Here is an 18,399-nt window from a genome sequence, read left to right on the forward strand (position 1 = left end):
CTCCTCCCACCCCTAATGAAGTCTGAGGTAGATTCCTCACTTTGTTTTTCATGAGGAAAGTCAACATTTCAAATAGTGGAAGGCTAGAGGGGGGATAAAGGGAAAACACTGTATAACATCTGTGTGTGCCTATTCTATGTGGGTGACTTGGAGATTTATCTTTTTTTTGGTATTTTTCAAGTGTTATTTCTTTAACAGGAGGTTTAATTAGCTTAAGAATCTAAGTTGTGAATGACACTATTCACACATTTGTTATCTTAAATCAGCTTGTCAGATTTAAGAGTAAGAGTTGTGATTTTGTAGTATAAGTTGGAAACCATTTTTCATTTTTAGTGATCTACAACAAGATAACACGGAATTGAAAGAGGTATTTCCTTGGAAATTTATAAGAACTCAGCAGTAAAATTGTTGGGGGTCAATAAATACAGACAAAAAATAAAAGGTGGTCAATTATTGCCTTCTCTTGCCCTGTTAGTCTGTTCTATAAAATTAAAATAGACATGTATCTATATTTGCTTAGTTTATTCAAGAATATAGAAGGAATATTAATTGGACAAACATTCTCCAAACATTAATTGGACAGCCCTTTGGAAGTCACCACACTAGTACTGGGGACGTTAGGATCAACAAGACCCAGCCCCTATCTACAGTACTTAGTATCTAGGAGCAGCAATTATACAGTGATGCTGGTGGGTATCCTCTAAGACCTAAGGGACAAGGGAAAATGAGGGAGAAGATCAGAGATCCATGAAAGGAGTCAAGCATGAATGCCCTGAGACAAGACATACCGGGGCCTTGGGAAACTAAAAGGCCTTCAGGGGGAGGTAATTTTAAGCTAAGCTGAGTGGTGGGGGAGATGACGCTGTGGGTGGGGGGGGGGTGAGCAGATGCCAGACCTTCTGGAGTATCTCAGAGTTGAAAGTCAATAAACTGGAACTCAAAACTGCAGTTAGCATCACTTTGGGATCATGGGTAAACCAGAGAAACCTGCACCTGGAACAGAAATGAAAGTTGTCCTGTCATCTTGTCACAGTGCAATTGAACATAGAGCACAAACTGGTTGTTTTATGCACAGTGTCTCCACGAAGTTTCTGAGCAATAAGGGTAATATTCCTTTATGGTGCCAGCAGCTACTGGTCTAACACTATTTGTCTTGCTCTTAGAGAACTGGAACCTACTTCATTCAAAAAACATGTTTATGAGGTTATCTTGACTATAATCGGTCAAACTCTGTGTGAGATCTTGATTTTTTTTTATTAGTTTCAGGTGTACAAGACAAGGTAATATTTAGACGTTTATCATTTATATCCCTCACACTGGAGATCTTGATTTTTGTTGGCAGTAAAATGAATGAAAACTGGGGTGGTTTGGGAAGAAGGGCAGCTGGGAGGAATGAAAGGAGTTGGTCCTTACACAAAATCTGGGAACTTTCTGTTGCATCCAGCTGAAGAAAATTCCCTCAAACCCGAATTAAATAATCTGTCCTCTAAGGGGGAAGATTTACTTAGGTTTTCTTGCTAGTCAGCCTTTTTAAGTGATTTGTACCGTGTTCTAGCGCACTTCATATTCTCTAACATCTCCTGGATAAGCAAATCCCCGATCAGAGAGTGGTAGGGTCTGAGGTCAAAATAATATTAACAGTAACTGTCAACCATTAAAGATCCAGTGCATTCCAGGCAATATGTTAGTTGTTTAACATTCAGCACATACATTCCAACAGTCCTACAAATTGGGGCTTATCAATCCCACTTCACAGATGAAGAAACTAAGGCTCAGAGAGCTTGGCCATATGTCCAAGTTCACATGACTAGTATGTGGCAGAATTGGGACTAGACCCCTCATCAGAAATTGTCTGGGATTCACATCATTCCCACTCCTCCTAGCCTGAGCCAGACCTTTTGTCTCTTAATTTGTTTCTCTTCTTTCTATTCCAAAATGTCTCTCGGGTGATAAAAAAGAATGACCCTGAAGCCAAAGCTAAAAACAGACCTAAAGAAGGGAAGTGAAGATGAGAAACACAATTTAGGGTTTGACTATGGGCTTTGTATTACCTAGGGTTTTGCTGCCCTTAGAGCTATGTTTCCTTGAGAGCTAACTCTCTCTACCCAGGGGCCAACATTTTTGTCCAGCTCCAGTTCTTTCCTGAATTACAGTGCCCTTCCCCTGACTCTTACCCAGTGTGCCCTCCTGCCCAATTTTGGAACCTGACCTACTGACCAGCTCTTTACTGCACCCTTCTCTGGAGGCCCAGCCCTGCTCCCAGTGGAACAAACAGTTCAGAATTGCCTGCCATCCCCCTGACAGTATTCCAACTCCCTGACGCCATTCCCTGGCTGGCCCTCACCATGGAATCCTTCTGATTGCAACAGGACCTTCAATGGAAAGTTTACTTTGGAGAATGAATTTTCGCCAAGTGGTCATCGTCTGTCAGCATCTCCACTATATTCAAGGTTTTCCAAATGGGCTGGTTAGTAGAATATGATTTGGCACAGAACCTACTGGTTTGGAGGATCTAACTCTGAAGTTAGAAAGGGGTTTTTGAAACCACCCTAATATTTGAATTAAGATTTTAATAGGGTGTCTTATTTGAAACTGAACATATGTACCTATCTGGGCAGAAATTGAGAATAACTAAGTGGTAAAAATCAAAGCCTCTTCCATAAATGGCAGATGAGGAAGGACCATGGAAATCACTTTATAAGCAAATTATCTAGATAAACTGAATTTCTAAAACCCTGGAGTCCTTCTAGAAGGTAGAAAATGGTTCCCTGGCAGATATGATAGCTTTGATTTAAAATGATGATGATGATGATGATGATGATGATGATAATAATAATAATAATAATAACAATTCACCATCCTTCCACTGCTTTTGTCTGTGTACTTTCCCCAGGAGAAAATCCTGGTTTTCAGTGTGCCTAATGGTACCTATACAGGTGTCCAGGCATGTTCAGTCAGGTGGTGTGTAGCAGGGACTCGCAAGTTGAGATACTGATCATGCACCAAAAGGAAAGAGAAAATTCTCTGACTACTGAGATTATAGAGGTTATCACAAAGAGCAGTGCAGACAGATGCTATTGAGTGAAGAAGGGTGAATATTTCCTGCAGAGATATTCAGTGTCCTTTGGAAAATTAGATGTAATCCTGTATTTGAAAGCACCTACCTCATCTTAGACTCTTGAGAAAGTTGGTGAATTACAAGACGAATTTGCACTTCTCAGAAACTTGTCCAACAGATAGATGTTTGATGTCATAGCAAATTACATAATGGTTACTCTTCATTGAGCACATATTATTTAACAGTTTGTGGGAGAGACAGCAAATGCTCATCTATATCTTGCCTGCTCTACTTCCTAGGTTCCTGGAAACACTGCAGTACCAGGTGCACTCATAGCTAGAAAGAATCATGGGACTTGTCCTTGCCACTGAAATATAACGTAAGCAAAGCAGTGTTTTCCAGTTCCAGGATAAGCCATCTGAGAATCACTTTGACACTTCTGATTTTCCTTCAATTCAGCAGCAAACATGGAGAGACTGTGTTGAGACTGTGGAACTACAAGATGGAAGGGGCGTGGATCTCTAGTTCAACTCATAGCAGAGTCCCTGCCAACCCCTACCTACTTTTATGTGCAGAATGAAAAAATGTTGTTATATTAAGCCATTCAGCTTTCAGATTTTGTCTGTTTTATCAGGTAGGAGAAACGTTATCTTACTGATACACAGCTACTACTTTTGCTGTTAGACTTATTTAAATATTTTAATTACAAAAGTATTAGTACAAAGAGTCTTGTTGCAAAAAAAAGAGTCTAACTACAGATAAATCACAATTCCACATTTTATAATGTTCCTTCAAAATTTAACCCTTTTTCAGTTAACCACAATTAACAACCTGGTGTGTTAAAGCTGATTCTAGGTTATCTATATACAAATGTATTTAATAAACCTACAGTTATGATCTTTTAATATACATGAGTAGTGATGTACATCTTCTTCTACTTGCCTTTGTCAATTAATAAATTAAAAGATCAACTAGTAAAATGAATGAAGGATCTTTCCATAACAGGACAAATAGATGGACTTCACTTCTGTTACTACTATCAAGAATCTCAGTGTGTGTGGGCCATAATTTAACCATTCCTCCACTTATAGACACGTAGTTGCTTCCCACTTTATGCTATGGTGACTAAGCATCTTTGAACATGAATTCTTTGGAAATGTGCATGTTTTCTTAAAGGTATAGCAGAGTGGAAATTATGTTAAAATAGCAAATGAAATTACTTTAACTTTTTATACATATTGCCAAAATTTCATTCCAAAAGTGTCATACCAATTTATACTCTCACCAATTATTATACATAGATACCCTATATTCTCACAGACATTTATTTTGTCAATTTTTAAAATTTTGGTTCAATTTAAGGGTAAAAATATTATTACAGAGTTATTTTAATTTATATATTCCTACTTTCTAAATAGGTTGAACAGAAAATTAACTTGGATAGGCTATAGTCCCTATTTATTCAACCAAACACTAATGTAGTTGTTGCTGTGAAGGTATTTACAATGGTTAATTTTATGGTTTTAACTTTATATGCCAACTTGGCTGGGACATAGTGCCCAGGTATGTGGTTAAACTTTATTTTGGATGTTTCTGTGAGGGTGTTTTTGGATGACATCAACATTTAAACAGATGGACTTCAAGTAAAGCATTTTGCCCTTCATAATGTGTCTGAGTCTCATCCAATCATTTGAAAGCCTGAATGGAATAAAACATTGACCTTCCCTGAGCAAGGAGGAATTCTGCCAGCAAATGGCCTTGGGACTGGAACTGAAACATCAGCTCTTTCTTTGGTATTCAAACTGCTGGCCCACCCTGAAGATTTTGGACTTACCAGTTTCCATAATCACTAGAGTCAATTCCTTGGAATTAATATCTCTCTCTCTCTCTCTCTCTCTCTCTCCATAAAACCTTTACTAATAACTTGATAGATGTAATTAAAGTCCCTAGTCAGTTGATATTAAGAGAGATTATCCTGGATAATCTGGGTGGGGCTGATTCAATCAGTTGTAAAACCATAACAGCAGGGTTGCAAGGATACATGGCTCATTAAACATTTGAAGTCAATCCATATAATCTACCATTATTAACAGACCAAAATAAAATCATATGATCATATCAATAGATGCAGGGGAAATATTTGACAAAATTCAACACTTACAATGGATTTAAAAAAAGATCAGAAAAACAGAAATAGAGTGGAATTTCTTCAATTTGGTAGACAGCATCATAAAAAAAAAATCTACAGCTAACAAACTTAATGGTGAAAGACTGAATGCTTTTCCCTAACATTGAGAACAAGGCAGGGATATCTGCTCTCATCACTCTTGTTCAACATAGTTCCGGTAGTCCTAGCTAGTGAAATAAGGAAAAAAACAATAAAAGGCATACGTACCAGAAAGGAGAAATAAAGCCATCCCTGTTTGCAGATGACATGATTGTCTACCTATAAAATCATAACAAATCTATGAAAAAAAGTAAAATACCTCCTTGAACTAAGAAGTGAATTTAGCAAGGTCAAAAGACACAAGGTAAACATATATAAAGCAATTGCGTTTCTATACACTAATATTAAAAAATAGAATGCCATAACAGTCACTTAAAAATGAGATACTTAGATGTGACTTAACAAAATATGTACAGGATTTGAATGCTTATAACTACTGATGCTGAAACTCTGAAAGAAACTAAGAAAGATCTAAATAAATGGAGAGATACACAATGTTCATGAATTGGAAGACTCAACATAGGTAGCAAAGATGTCATTTCTCCCCAAATTGATATATAGATTTACTGTAATTCCTATAAAAACCCAGCCAAGTTTATTCTAAAAGTTATATGGAAAGGTAAAGGAACTACAAAAGCTAAAACAATTTTCAAAAAGAAGAATAACATGGGGGGAAACAGATTTTCAGATTTTAAGACATTATGTAGCCACAGTAATGAAGTAATGAAGGTTGTGTGAGGGATAGACACATAGATCAATGGAAAAGAATAGAGAACCAAGAAATAGACCCACATACATGTGCCCAACTTAACTTTTGTTAATTGCAAAAGCAATTCAATGTAGGTAGTATAGCCTTTTCAATAAATTATGCTGGGGTATTTGAACATTCATAGGGAAAGAAATTAACCTTGACTTAAGCCTAACAGCATATATAAAAATTAACTCAAAATATGATCATGGACTTAAATGTTAACAATTAAACTATAAAATATTTAGAAAAGAAGAAAATTTTCAGGGTTCAAGAGTTTTTAGACTTGACCCATAAAGCACGGTCCATAAAAGAAGAGAATTCATAAATTAGATCACAACAAAACTAAAATGTTTTGTGTTTTGTTCTGTAAAAGACCCTGTTAACAAGATGAAAAGACAATCTATATACCATAAGAAAATATTTGCAAACCATGTATCTGGGGGGAAAAAAGTAATATCTAAAATATATAAAAAACGCTCAAACTCAACAACAGAAAAACAATCCGATTAGAATATGGGCCAAAGGCATGAATTGACATTTCACTGAAGACGATATACAGATGTCAAATGAGTACATGAAAAGATGTTGAAAATCATTAGCCATCAGAGAAACACAAAATAAAACCACAATGAGATATCATCACATATCTATCAGAATAACTAAAATAAAAATAGTGACCAAATGCTGGTGAGGATTCAGAGAAAATGGATCACTCATACATTGCCAGTAGGGATGTAAATTATACAGCTGCTCTCAGAAACAGTTTGGAGGGGAAGGAGGAAGGGGGGTGAGAGATGAGGGTAAGGGGGATCAAATACATGGTGATGGAAGGAGAACTGACTCTGGGTGTTGAACACACAATGGGATTTATAGATAATGTAATACAGAATTGTACACTTGAAATCTATGTAATTTTACTAACAATTGTCACCCCAATAAATTTTAAAAAAAGAAACAATTTGGCAGTTAATTATGAAACTAAATATACAACTACCATACAACCTAGCAATTACACTTTCAAGGTGATGAAAATGTTTGCTACCTTCATTGTATCAATGTCGATATCCTAGTTGTGTTACCATACTACATGTTTGCAAGATGTTGGTGTTCAAGGGAACTCTATTATTTCTGCTTCTCTGGTTAAACCCTGATAGACTGAGGAAAAACACTAAATAAACAAAACAAAAGCAAATAACAAGGTACTTTAATTCAAGCTGTGTGTGTGAAGATGGTGAGGAGGAGACAGATTTGAGAGTTTTAGGTAGTCAGTGACTATTGAAATTGTGTGTGTGGCAGGAGCAGGGAGTCTATAACAAAAATATTGGCTGACTTAGGTTGAAGCTAATCCTCTTTGCTGACATTACAAACAGAGGAGAATCGGGGAAAAGGGAGAGTTGGTGGCAATTTGACTTAGAGGTAGAGGTGAGGAAGGGTGTGGTGGATGAGGTCAGTGTGGGCCACTTAAGGTTCTACTGGCTGTCCAGGTGGAGACGTCTAGTAGGCAGTTTAAAAACCTGGGTCTGGGGGGAGGGAGATGAGGGTAAGGGGGATCAAATATATGGTGATGGAAGGAGAACTGACTCTGGGTGGTAAACACACAATGGGATTTATTGATGATGTAATACGGAATTGTACACCTGAAATTATGTAATTTCATTAACAATTGTCACCCCAATAAATAAATTAAAAAAAAACAAAAACCTGGGTCTGGCTATCAGGAGAGGGGCCCAGGCTGCAGATTCACTTTGGCTGCACTAATAGAAGTCACTTAAGGCCATAAGTTTTGGTAAAATCAAGTGTTGTTTATATAGTAGTCTACATGCAATCGGATGTCATCCTCTCTCCTGAAAACACAGTTGGAAACCAAAATTACACAAAGCTCAATAAACCTAGTGAAGAAGTTAAAAGGGGAAAGTACTCACCCAGAAATTCACCAATCAGAGAAAGTTTTCCTGTGTGTCCTTAAGCTTTCTCTTTTAAGCACATACTTGTGTCTTTGCCTATATATCATCTATGCCTATGTATTTGTGGCTTATTATATATATATCATGATATATATATATATATATATGATCATGATTTTTCAGTCTCAAATCTGCTATCTTGGGTTTCTTTTAGGACTCTACTCTTGATAGCCTTTGTTCAAGGCTGAGTTTATACCCCCACCAATACCCAGACACTTATCTGCTCTTATTACTGTTTGTTTTAGGCAGCTGGTAACTGTCCAGTAACTAGAGTTCTCACTACCTCCAGAGCAAGCGGCTGAATGTAATCTCATGCACAAATCTCTAGAGGCTAGGGCTCGATCATGCATCCTATATCTAACTGCCAGACAGTAATTGTGAAAATTTAAACATGGGACCTCTTTTTCTAGCTGAAGCTCTCCCAAGAAATCCCATCTATGAACATGAGGAAAGCCAAGCAGTCTGAGTAAGGTGGGGACTGCAAGCCCAGAGTCTTGTCCACTTGGCCCCTTCTACCCCCTGGGGACAGTGGGCCCTGACACCCACAGAACTCTAAGGTGCCCTCTGAGCACTGCTGGGAAAGCTCAGTGCTAAAAGACCCGGCCTCAGACATGGACTTCATCTAGGGTTCCCAGCTATCCTGAATACGCAAGACATGGTCTATGTATGATTTCCTCCTGCATTCTATATTGACTTTGTCAGGATACCCTAAATGTCCTGTATACAGCTTTTCTCAATAAGCTACAAAATTTTAGCAGTTAAACCTATTTTTCAACCATAGTGATTGGTGATCAAATCACTTATGTGGAAAATTATACCTCCAGAAATAAAGATCTTATCTCTAGAAGCTTGGTTGAGGGAAGATCAAAGGGAGGGGGTAGAATTAAAGAAAGGAGATATTTAAGAAAGGATATTTTTGGCTATAGTCCCAAGTTGCAAACAATTCACTACCATTAATTTCATGTAACTTCCAATCAATATAATGAGACCATCAGTGACTGCCTTTCTCCAGTAACTAAACTTCTAAGAGATAGCAAGTCAGCGACAGCTCCAAGCTTCTGAAAATCACCCATCAGTGATACCCACCCCAACACACCTGTCCTGAAAGTGAGCCAACCAGAAACAGCTTCACACTTCCTGATAGCATCCAATTGTCAAGTTCTTCTGTCCAGGGGCCATGCTTCTGAAAGTCAGCGAGTCCATAGCAGCCTTACTCTAGTGACCACAGGAACACAGCTGAAAGACTGCTAGTCCCTAAACACTCTGCTTCTGAATGTCTGCCCATCCTTGAATCCCCAAGCTAACCCAAACCTCATATAGGATCAGCTCCAGCTTTGTCTTGGAGGACTGTGCCTTACAAGTACAATTCTCCCTTGAGGCAAACCGAAAGTTCACATATTTGCATCAAATATCAAGTTCAAGTTATTCTTAGTTCGCAAGTTCACAACCCTTTCAACTACCCAACCTCTGTTTACAGATTTGTTCAGACTTGTTAGTGACAGACACACTGACTGATGAGGACGTGAGATTTTCAAATTCAATCTTTTCAATACTGGCAATAGTTACTTTCATCTATTTTGTGTACCTTTGAACCTCACAATGCCCAAACATAAGTTTAAATGTGATAAATTTTATAAACAGTGGACATTTATTAAATGAGGAACAAGTCCTTTCACAGTTTTTTGTGCAGTATGCAATTGTTCATTCAATACAGAAAATGGTGGAAAGTCAGATATAAACCACCATATACTAACAGCTGAGCATGAGAGATGTATGATTTCCTCAATTAGTACCAAACACAGTGAAAACGTAACATTTTTTTTTTGAAAAATTCACATAAAGAAGACAGATTAGTCACTTTGAAAGTTGTAATGCCCTTCTACACTATGTATGAAAGACATCAGTCTGTAAACTTAAATGACTGTTTGAATGTACTACTACCAAAAGTATTTTCTGATTCCAAAATTACGAGCAAATTTCAGCTCATTGAACGAGGGGGTAGTTGTCGGGATCTGTCTTCTTCGCAAGACGCACCTACACTGAAGCAACCATGTCTAAGGGACCTGCAGTTGGCATTGATCTGGGCACCACGTACTCTTGTGTGGGTGTCTTCCAGCACGGGAAAGTGGAAATAATTGCCAATGATCAGGGAAACCGAACCACCCCAAGTTATGTCGCCTTTACTGATACCGAACGATTGATCGGTGATGCTGCAAAGAATCAAGTTGCAATGAACCCCACCAACACGGTTTTTGATGCCAAACGCCTCATTGGACGTAGATTTGATGATGCTGTTGTTCAATCCGATATGAAGCATTGGCCCTTCATGGTGGTGAATGATGCTGGCAGACCTAAGGTCCAAGTAGAATACAAGGGAGAGACAAAAAGTTTCTACCCAGAAGAAGTGTCATCTATGGTTTTGACAAAGATGAAGGAAATTGCAGAAGCCTACCTTGGAAAGACTGTTACCAATGCTGTTGTCACAGTACCTGCTTACTTCAATGACTCTCAGCGTCAGGCTACCAAAGATGCTGGAACTATTGCTGGTCTCAATGTGCTTAGAATTATCAACGAACCAACTGCTGCTGCTATTGCTTATGGCTTAGACAAAAAGGTTGGAGCTGAAAGAAATGTGCTGATCTTTGACTTGGGAGGTGGCACTTTTGATGTGTCAATTCTCACAATTGAAGATGGAATATTTGAGGTCAAATCTACAGCTGGAGACACCCACTTAGGTGGAGAAGACTTTGACAACCGGATGGTCAACCATTTCATTGCAGAGTTCAAGCGCAAGCATAAGAAGGACATCAGTGAGAACAAGAGGGCTGTCCGTCGCCTCCGTACAGCTTGTGAACGTGCTAAGCGTACGCTTTCTTCCAGCACCCAAGCCAGTATTGAGATTGATTCACTCTATGAAGGAATTGACTTCTATACCTCTATCACTCGTGCCCGATTTGAAGAATTGAATGCTGACCTTTTCCGTGGCACCCTGGACCCTGTAGAGAAAGCCCTTCGGGATGCCAAGCTTGACAAGTCTCAGATCCATGATATTGTCCTGGTGGGTGGTTCTACCCGTATCCCAAAGATTCAGAAACTCCTACAGGACTTCTTCAATGGAAAGGAGTTGAATAAGAGCATCAACCCTGATGAGGCTGTTGCTTATGGTGCAGCTGTCCAGGCAGCCATCCTATCTGGAGACAAATCTGAAAATGTTCAAGATTTGCTGCTGTTGGATGTCACTCCTCTTTCCCTTGGCATTGAAACTGCTGGTGGAGTAATGACTGTCCTCATCAAGCGCAATACTACCATTCCTACCAAGCAGACACAGACCTTCACTACCTATTCTGACAACCAGCCTGGTGTGCTCATTCAGGTTTATGAAGGTGAGCGGGCCATGACCAAGGATAACAATTTGCTTGGCAAGTTTGAGCTCACAGGCATACCTCCTGCACCACGTGGAGTTCCTCAGATTGAAGTCACTTTTGATATTGATGCCAATGGCATCCTCAATGTGTCTGCTGTGGATAAGAGTACAGGAAAAGAGAACAAGATCACCATCACTAATGACAAGGGTCGCCTGAGCAAAGAAGACATTGAGCGCATGGTCCAGGAAGCTGAGAAGTACAAAGCTGAAGATGAGAAGCAGAGGGACAAGGTATCTTCCAAGAATTCACTTGAATCCTATGCATTTAACATGAAAGCAACTGTTGAAGATGAAAAACTCCAAGGCAAGATCAATGATGAGGACAAACAGAAGATTCTTGACAAGTGCAATGAAATCATCAACTGGCTTGATAAGAATCAGACTGCAGAGAAGGAAGAATTTGAACATCAGCAGAAAGAGCTGGAAAAAGTCTGCAATCCCATCATTACCAAGCTGTACCAGAGTGCAGGAGGCATGCCAGGGGGCATGCCTGGAGGCTTCCCTGGGGGTGGAGCCCCTCCTTCTGGTGGTGCCTCTTCTGGACCCACCATTGAAGAGGTTGATTAAGCCAACCTTGAGCGTAAATTTAGCATCGTTCCACACAAAATATGGAAGGACCCAAATTTGTAGCAAATTCACAGCAGTTTTAAAGTTGAGCTGTTATATAGTAAGAAAAACTGGGCATTCTTAATACTTGAATATGGAATATGTGCACAGGGAAAGGAAATAACAATGTACTTTATATGCACTGTATTGTAAAGTGGAAAATGCGATGTCTTAAATAAAACTATTTAAAATTGGCACCATAAAAAAAAAAAAAAAATTACGAGCAAATTTCAAAGTTCCAGGGTGAAATCATAAAAAAAGTAATAGTTCTATTTACTATTACAGAGATTATCAAAGATCAAAATAGTTAATCTAAATCATCCATGCTAAAATATCTAAACCTTTATATGGCCACAGATGCAAGTGATGACAACGCAGGAAACATTTTTCCCTTGCATGTGCAATAGTATTCTTATGAAAAAGGCTTGCAATTTTGAGTAAAACCCCTTCAGATGAAACTTCAAAACCAGAAAATTTTACAGAAACTTTTTAAGTTAGCAGTGAATAAGAAAAATGTACTGCTTTTTGTAATTTGGTGGATATTTGTATATAGGCACAAAGTTCATTCAAAGTTGAAGCAGAACATGTATGATTCTGTGGGAAATGTTGTCTGTAATTCTCTGTACAATTCCATTCGAATAGCATCTGAAGTCCTTTCTATTGAAATAACTGGCATAAAATTGTTCTCTTACTTAAGCATTAATATGATTTGAACTTAGCAAATTATGTTTGTGATTTTATTAGCATCCAATATTCTTCAATTCTCTCATTCAAAAACCATTGGCTCTTGAGGGGAGATCTGGTCAAGATGGTGGAGTAGTTAAATGATGTGCTTACCTCCTCTCATGACCATATCAATATTACAAGTAAACTACAGGACAATAATCATTGAGAATCACCTGAAGTCTAGCTGAACTGAAGCCCTCATGTAAGAACATACAGAAGAAGCCACCTTGAGACTGGTAGGAGGGGCAGAGATGCCGCTGAATGGGCTGGTTCCACACCTGCTGTGTGACAATTAAAAATCAGAAGGGATATCTCAGCTACAGAGGAATCCTTGGAGGAGCGACAGGTCCCAGCCCCATACCAGGTTCCCAAGTCCAGGGTTCCAGTTGCAGGAACAGAAGTCCCCATAACTTCTGGCTGTGAAAACCAGCAGAGATTGTGGCTGAGGGAGACGGAGCACCAGAGCCCTGCTAAAGTGAATCCTCCTCCATAGAGTCAGACCCTGCACAACAGCTCCTCAACTAGAGTCACCAATCAGCCCAATGATCAATCCCTCCTATTGGTGTGCAAACAGAAATGAAGGCTAAACTACAAGACAATGCACCCAAGGAACACACCTGGAGTACCCAGCTTAGGCGACCAGGAAAACTGTGCTACTGAACCCCACAGCACACCTACTAAAAAAGCCCACTCTACTAAGACGAGGAGACATAGCAGCCCTACCTAATACATAGAAACAAACACAGAGATGCAGCCAAAATGGAGATAGAAAGAAATATGTCCCAAATAAAAGAAATTAGCAAAGACCCAGGAAAAAAAAACTAAACAAAGTGGAGACAAGGAATCTACCAGACTCAGAGTTCAAAACACTGGTTATAAGGATGCTCAGTGATCTCAGTGAGAACTTTAACGAAGAAATAGGAAACATAAATATGGAGATAGAAAACATTGAAAAACCCAGTCAGAAATAAAGAACACAACAACTGAAATGAAGAATACATTAGGGGGAATGAACAGTAGATTAGATGAAGCAGAGGACTGAATCACTGATTTAGAAGATAAAGTAGCAAAAAACACCCAACAAGAAAAACAAAAAGAAAAAAAAAGAAACCAAAAAAATGAGTATAGTTTAAGGGGCTTCTGAGACAACATCAAGCATACCGACATTTGCATCATAGGGGTACCAGAAGGAGAAGAGAGAGTGCAACAAATTGAAAACCTATTTGAAGAAATAATGATGGAAAACTTGCCTAGCCTGGCAAAAGAAATAGACATAAAAGCCCAGGAGTTGCAGAGAGTCCCAAAAAAGATGAACCCAAAGAGGCCCACACCAAGACACATCATAATTGAATTGACAAAGATTAAAGACAAAGAGGGATTTTTAAAAGCAGCAAGAAAAAAGCAGTTAGTTACCTACAAGGGAGCTCCCGAAGACTATCAGCTGATTTTGCAACACAAACTTTGCAGGCCAGAAGGGGTTAGCAGGATATGTTCAAAGTGATGAAAGGCAAGGACCTACAACCAAGTTACTCTATCCAGTAAGGCTATCATTTAGAATCAAAGGAATTATAAAGTTTCCCAGATAAGAAAAAGCTAAAGGAGTTCATAAACACCAAACCAGAATTATAAGGAATCTTAGAGAGATTTCTTTAACAGAAGAAAAAAAAGATCAAAGTATGAATAATAAAGTGGCAGTAAATACATCTCTCTCAACAATTCCAATGCAAATGGATTAAATGCTCCAATCAAAAGATAGGATGGCTGAATGGATAAATAAACAAGATCCATACATGTGCTGCATACAAGAGACTCACTTCTGATTGAAATACACATAGAGACTGAAAGGAATTGAAAAAGATATTTCATAAAAATAGAAACAAAAGGGAAAAAAAGCTGGGGTAGCAATACTTATACTAGATAAAATAGAGTTTAAAACAAAAGCTATAACAAGAGACAAAGAAGGACCCAGTAATCCCACTTTGGGTATCTATTTGAAGCAACTCAAAACATTGCTTCAAGAGGATGTGGGCATCCATATGTTCATTGCAGCATTGTTCACGGTAGCCAAGATATGGAGGCAGCCTGGGTGTCCATTGATGCATGAATGGATAAAGAGGATGTGGTATATATATACAACGGAATATTGCTTGGCCAGGAAAGGGAATGGGTTCTTGCCATCCGTGGTGGCATGGATGGAGCTAGAAGGTATTGTGCTGAGTGGAATATGTCAGACAGAGAAAGACAGATGCAATGTGATTTCACTTATATGTAGAATCTGAAGAACAAAATAAACAAACAAACAAAACTGAAGCAAACTCATAGATACAGAGAACATTTTGGTGGTTGCCAGGCGGGAGGGGGCTTGGGGGTGAGTGAAAAATGAGAAGGGATTAAGAAGAAATACAAATTGGTTGTTACAAAGAAGTCATGAGGATGTAGGGTATAGCATAAGGAATATAATCAATAATATTGTGATAACTATGTATGGTGTCAGATGGTACTTGGGGTGATAGATGAGAGGGAGATTGGGGGGGCAGGGTAAAAAAGGTGAAGGCATTAAGAAGTACAAATTGGTAGTTAGAAAATAGTCATGTGTGTTCACCGCCAAGAGTCAGTTCTCCTTCCACCACCATAAATTTGACCCCCTTTACCCTCTTTTATCATGCCCCCTCACCCTGAGTGGTGAACACATTATGCAATATATAGATGTATTATAGAATTGTACATTTGAAACCTATGTAGTTTTGTAGACCATTGTCATCCCAACAAATTTTAACTAAAAAAGAAACACAGAAAATAGTCCTGTGGATGTAAAGCATAGGGAATATACTCAATAGTATGTGTAGTGCTATGTGGGTACTAGACTAGTCAGGGGGATCACTTATTAAATTATATAAATGTCTAACCACTATGCTGTACACCTGAAATTCATATAAAAATAATATCGAATGTCAACTGTCATTGAATAATTAAAATGGGGGAAAAGTTGAAGGGAAATAATGTTTACATTTCCAGATATAAAACAAATAAATCATGGGGATGTAAGGTACAGCATGGGGAATATAGTCCACAATATTGTGATAGCATGTTATGGTGTCAGATTGTTGCTGGACTTATCATGGTGATCATCTATTTTTAAAAAATTTAAAAAAATCTATTTTAAAAAAATTGGATTTCTTGAACATATACAGTTGAATGTCTCACAGCATTTTTTTAAACACTGAATTCATATGAAATGAAGGAAGGACTCCCAAAGTTCTTTTTGACTTTTTAATAATCCATCGAGTGAAGCTTACTTATTTCTTCTTCATAGCTTCCAGTATCTCTTTTGCAATAGAAAAAGAAGTGCAGGGTTATTGAAGGACTGTATTGCTTAAAGGAACTTGTTGAATGTGTTAATGAAATAACTGATGAAAAAATTGATTTCTTTAAGTGGCAAGGCTTTTATTGAAAACGACAATATTGCCTAAGAATGGAAAGAAATTCTGACTCGAAGTGAATAATTATTATGGTACTTGCTGTGACTATCTTTGAAATGGATTTCATTGCTTGAAGAATTTTATTCATTCACATAGATAGTACTGTAGATTCTTCCAGCATGGGAACAAGTGAAATCATCATGTGTAGTGTTAAAGAAGAAGGTGATTTTAAAAAATGGTGACAATGTTCTGTTTTGTCAGTGAACAACAATGAAAAACTTTGTTGATCGATATGTACAACACAATCTTGAAGAATGGAAAAGCAAGTCATGTCATGTTTGAATTAAATTAAAAGAAAATTTCTCTGTGAACTTTGTGCCAGTACAAGTTTTCTATACTGGCTGATAATGTGAACACTAAATATATGTTTCATTAATGATTCCTCAATGGATGAAAGAATGAAATAAGTTGGCAGTCACTAGTGTAGACGCTATGCTACAATGTAAATAGACTGTAATTGGAAGGGATTTTATAAGCAAAATTTACAAAACATGGAATTGTTAAAGAGAGGCAAATAATCAGGGAAGTATAATTAAAGACAGAGATATATAATTTATTTCAGATAAACAACAAAACTTTTTTTGTGTAAGTATGTTCCATGCAGTATTTTTCTTTTATCTCAATGTATGCACATACACATAGGCAATTAGAAATTATTCAATTTTGAAAGAAAGAAACAAGACACAAAAGGACACATCCAGCTCTTCTCTGCTTATGTGAAGTTCAGGCTAAATTAAATGGTTTCATACATGTGTAGTAAAGCCAAAAGAAAAAGCAAGGTGAGAATACTAGAGTAAGAGGTTACTCTAGTGGAATGAGAAGAGATGTGCTAAACAGTGAACTCACAAGAGGCTTCCGATGTGTTGGTGTTGCTCTATTTTCTTATTTAGATTGGGTTCACACTATTTTCTACGTTATAATTATTATTAAAACTGTACATATATGCATTTTTTGATATGAATAGTATGTATCTCAATAAATATTTTTAGAAATGATTATAAAGTTATCTCATAAATTCTAGGAAGTCTAAAGAGATTTTTGAAAATTATTCCACTCACTATTGATAATAAAAAGCAAAACTTTATAGACAAAACTTTATCTCAAAATTTAGATTATTTTTTCTCTTTTTTAAAAAATTAGTTTCAGGTATACAAAACCATGTAACAGTTAGACATTTACACCCCCTCACAAAGTGATAACCCCTCCCCCAATCTACTACCCCTCTGACACTGTATATAACTGTTACAATTCCATTGACTCTATCCCCTATGCTGTACTCCACATCCTGTGAATATATATATATATATACACACACTCTGTTTCCCAGAAAATAAGACCTAGCCGGACAATCAGCTTTAATGCATCTTTCGGAGCAAAAATTAATATAAGAACTGGTATTATATTATATTATATTACATTACATTACATTACATTACATTATATTATATCATATTATATTATATTATATTAAAGACCCGGTCATATATTATAGTAAAATAAGGTCAGGTCTGATATTAATTTTCGCTGCAAAAGACACTTTAGAGCTGATTGTCCAGCTAGGTCTTATTTCTGGGGAAACAGGGTATATACATATTAAATAATAGTCAACACTCAGTATTACTCAGCTTCAGCTTCAGGTGTACACGCAGTGGTCAGGCATTTACACCGTCCATGAAGTGATCTCCCTAATAAGACAGGTGCCCATCTGACACCCTACAAAATCTTTACAACATTTTGATTATATTCCCCAAACTGTCTTTCATATCCCCATGGCAATATTCTGGTTACCAATTTGTGCTTTCTAATCCCCTCACCTACTCCCTCATCCCTACCCACCTCCCACCTAGCAACACTTATTTTTTTCTTTGTATCTCTGAGACTTAGTTTGCTCATTTATTCTGTTCTTTAGATTCCACATATAAAAGTGAGATCATATGGTGTTTGTCTTTCTCAGTCTGACTTATTTCACTTATCATAATGTTCTCTAAGTTCATTCATATTGCTGTAAACGGTAAGATTTCATTGTTCTCTATGGCCAAGTAATACTCCATTGTATAAATATACAGAGTTTCTTAATCCAATCGTCTACTGATGGGCATTTTGGTTGTTTCCATGCCTTGGCTATTGTGAATAGTGCTGCAATAAACATAGCGGAGCACATATT

At 37.7% G+C, this 18,399-nt stretch overlaps 1 protein-coding gene across 1 annotated transcript; it reads left to right on the plus strand.

Moving 5' to 3' along the window:
* Positions 1-9,987: 9,987 nt before the first annotated feature.
* Positions 9,988-12,230, plus strand: LOC308495495 (heat shock cognate 71 kDa protein). Its single transcript, XM_081043845.1, has one exon. The coding sequence runs from the start codon at positions 10,051-10,053 to the stop codon at positions 11,989-11,991; it is 1,941 nt and encodes a 646-aa protein (XP_080899971.1). The 5' UTR covers positions 9,988-10,050; the 3' UTR covers positions 11,992-12,230.
* Positions 12,231-18,399: the final 6,169 nt, after the last annotated feature.

This window comes from Rhinolophus hipposideros, assembly GCF_964194185.1.
Source record: "Rhinolophus hipposideros genome assembly, chromosome: X".
Classification (NCBI taxonomy): domain Eukaryota; kingdom Metazoa; phylum Chordata; class Mammalia; order Chiroptera; family Rhinolophidae; genus Rhinolophus; species Rhinolophus hipposideros.

Bases quoted from the DNA above. Each gene is read 5' to 3' on its own strand.
- LOC308495495 (XM_081043845.1), top strand. From the start codon at position 10,051: ATGTCTAAGGGACCTGCAGTTGGCATTGATCTGGGCACCACGTACTCT.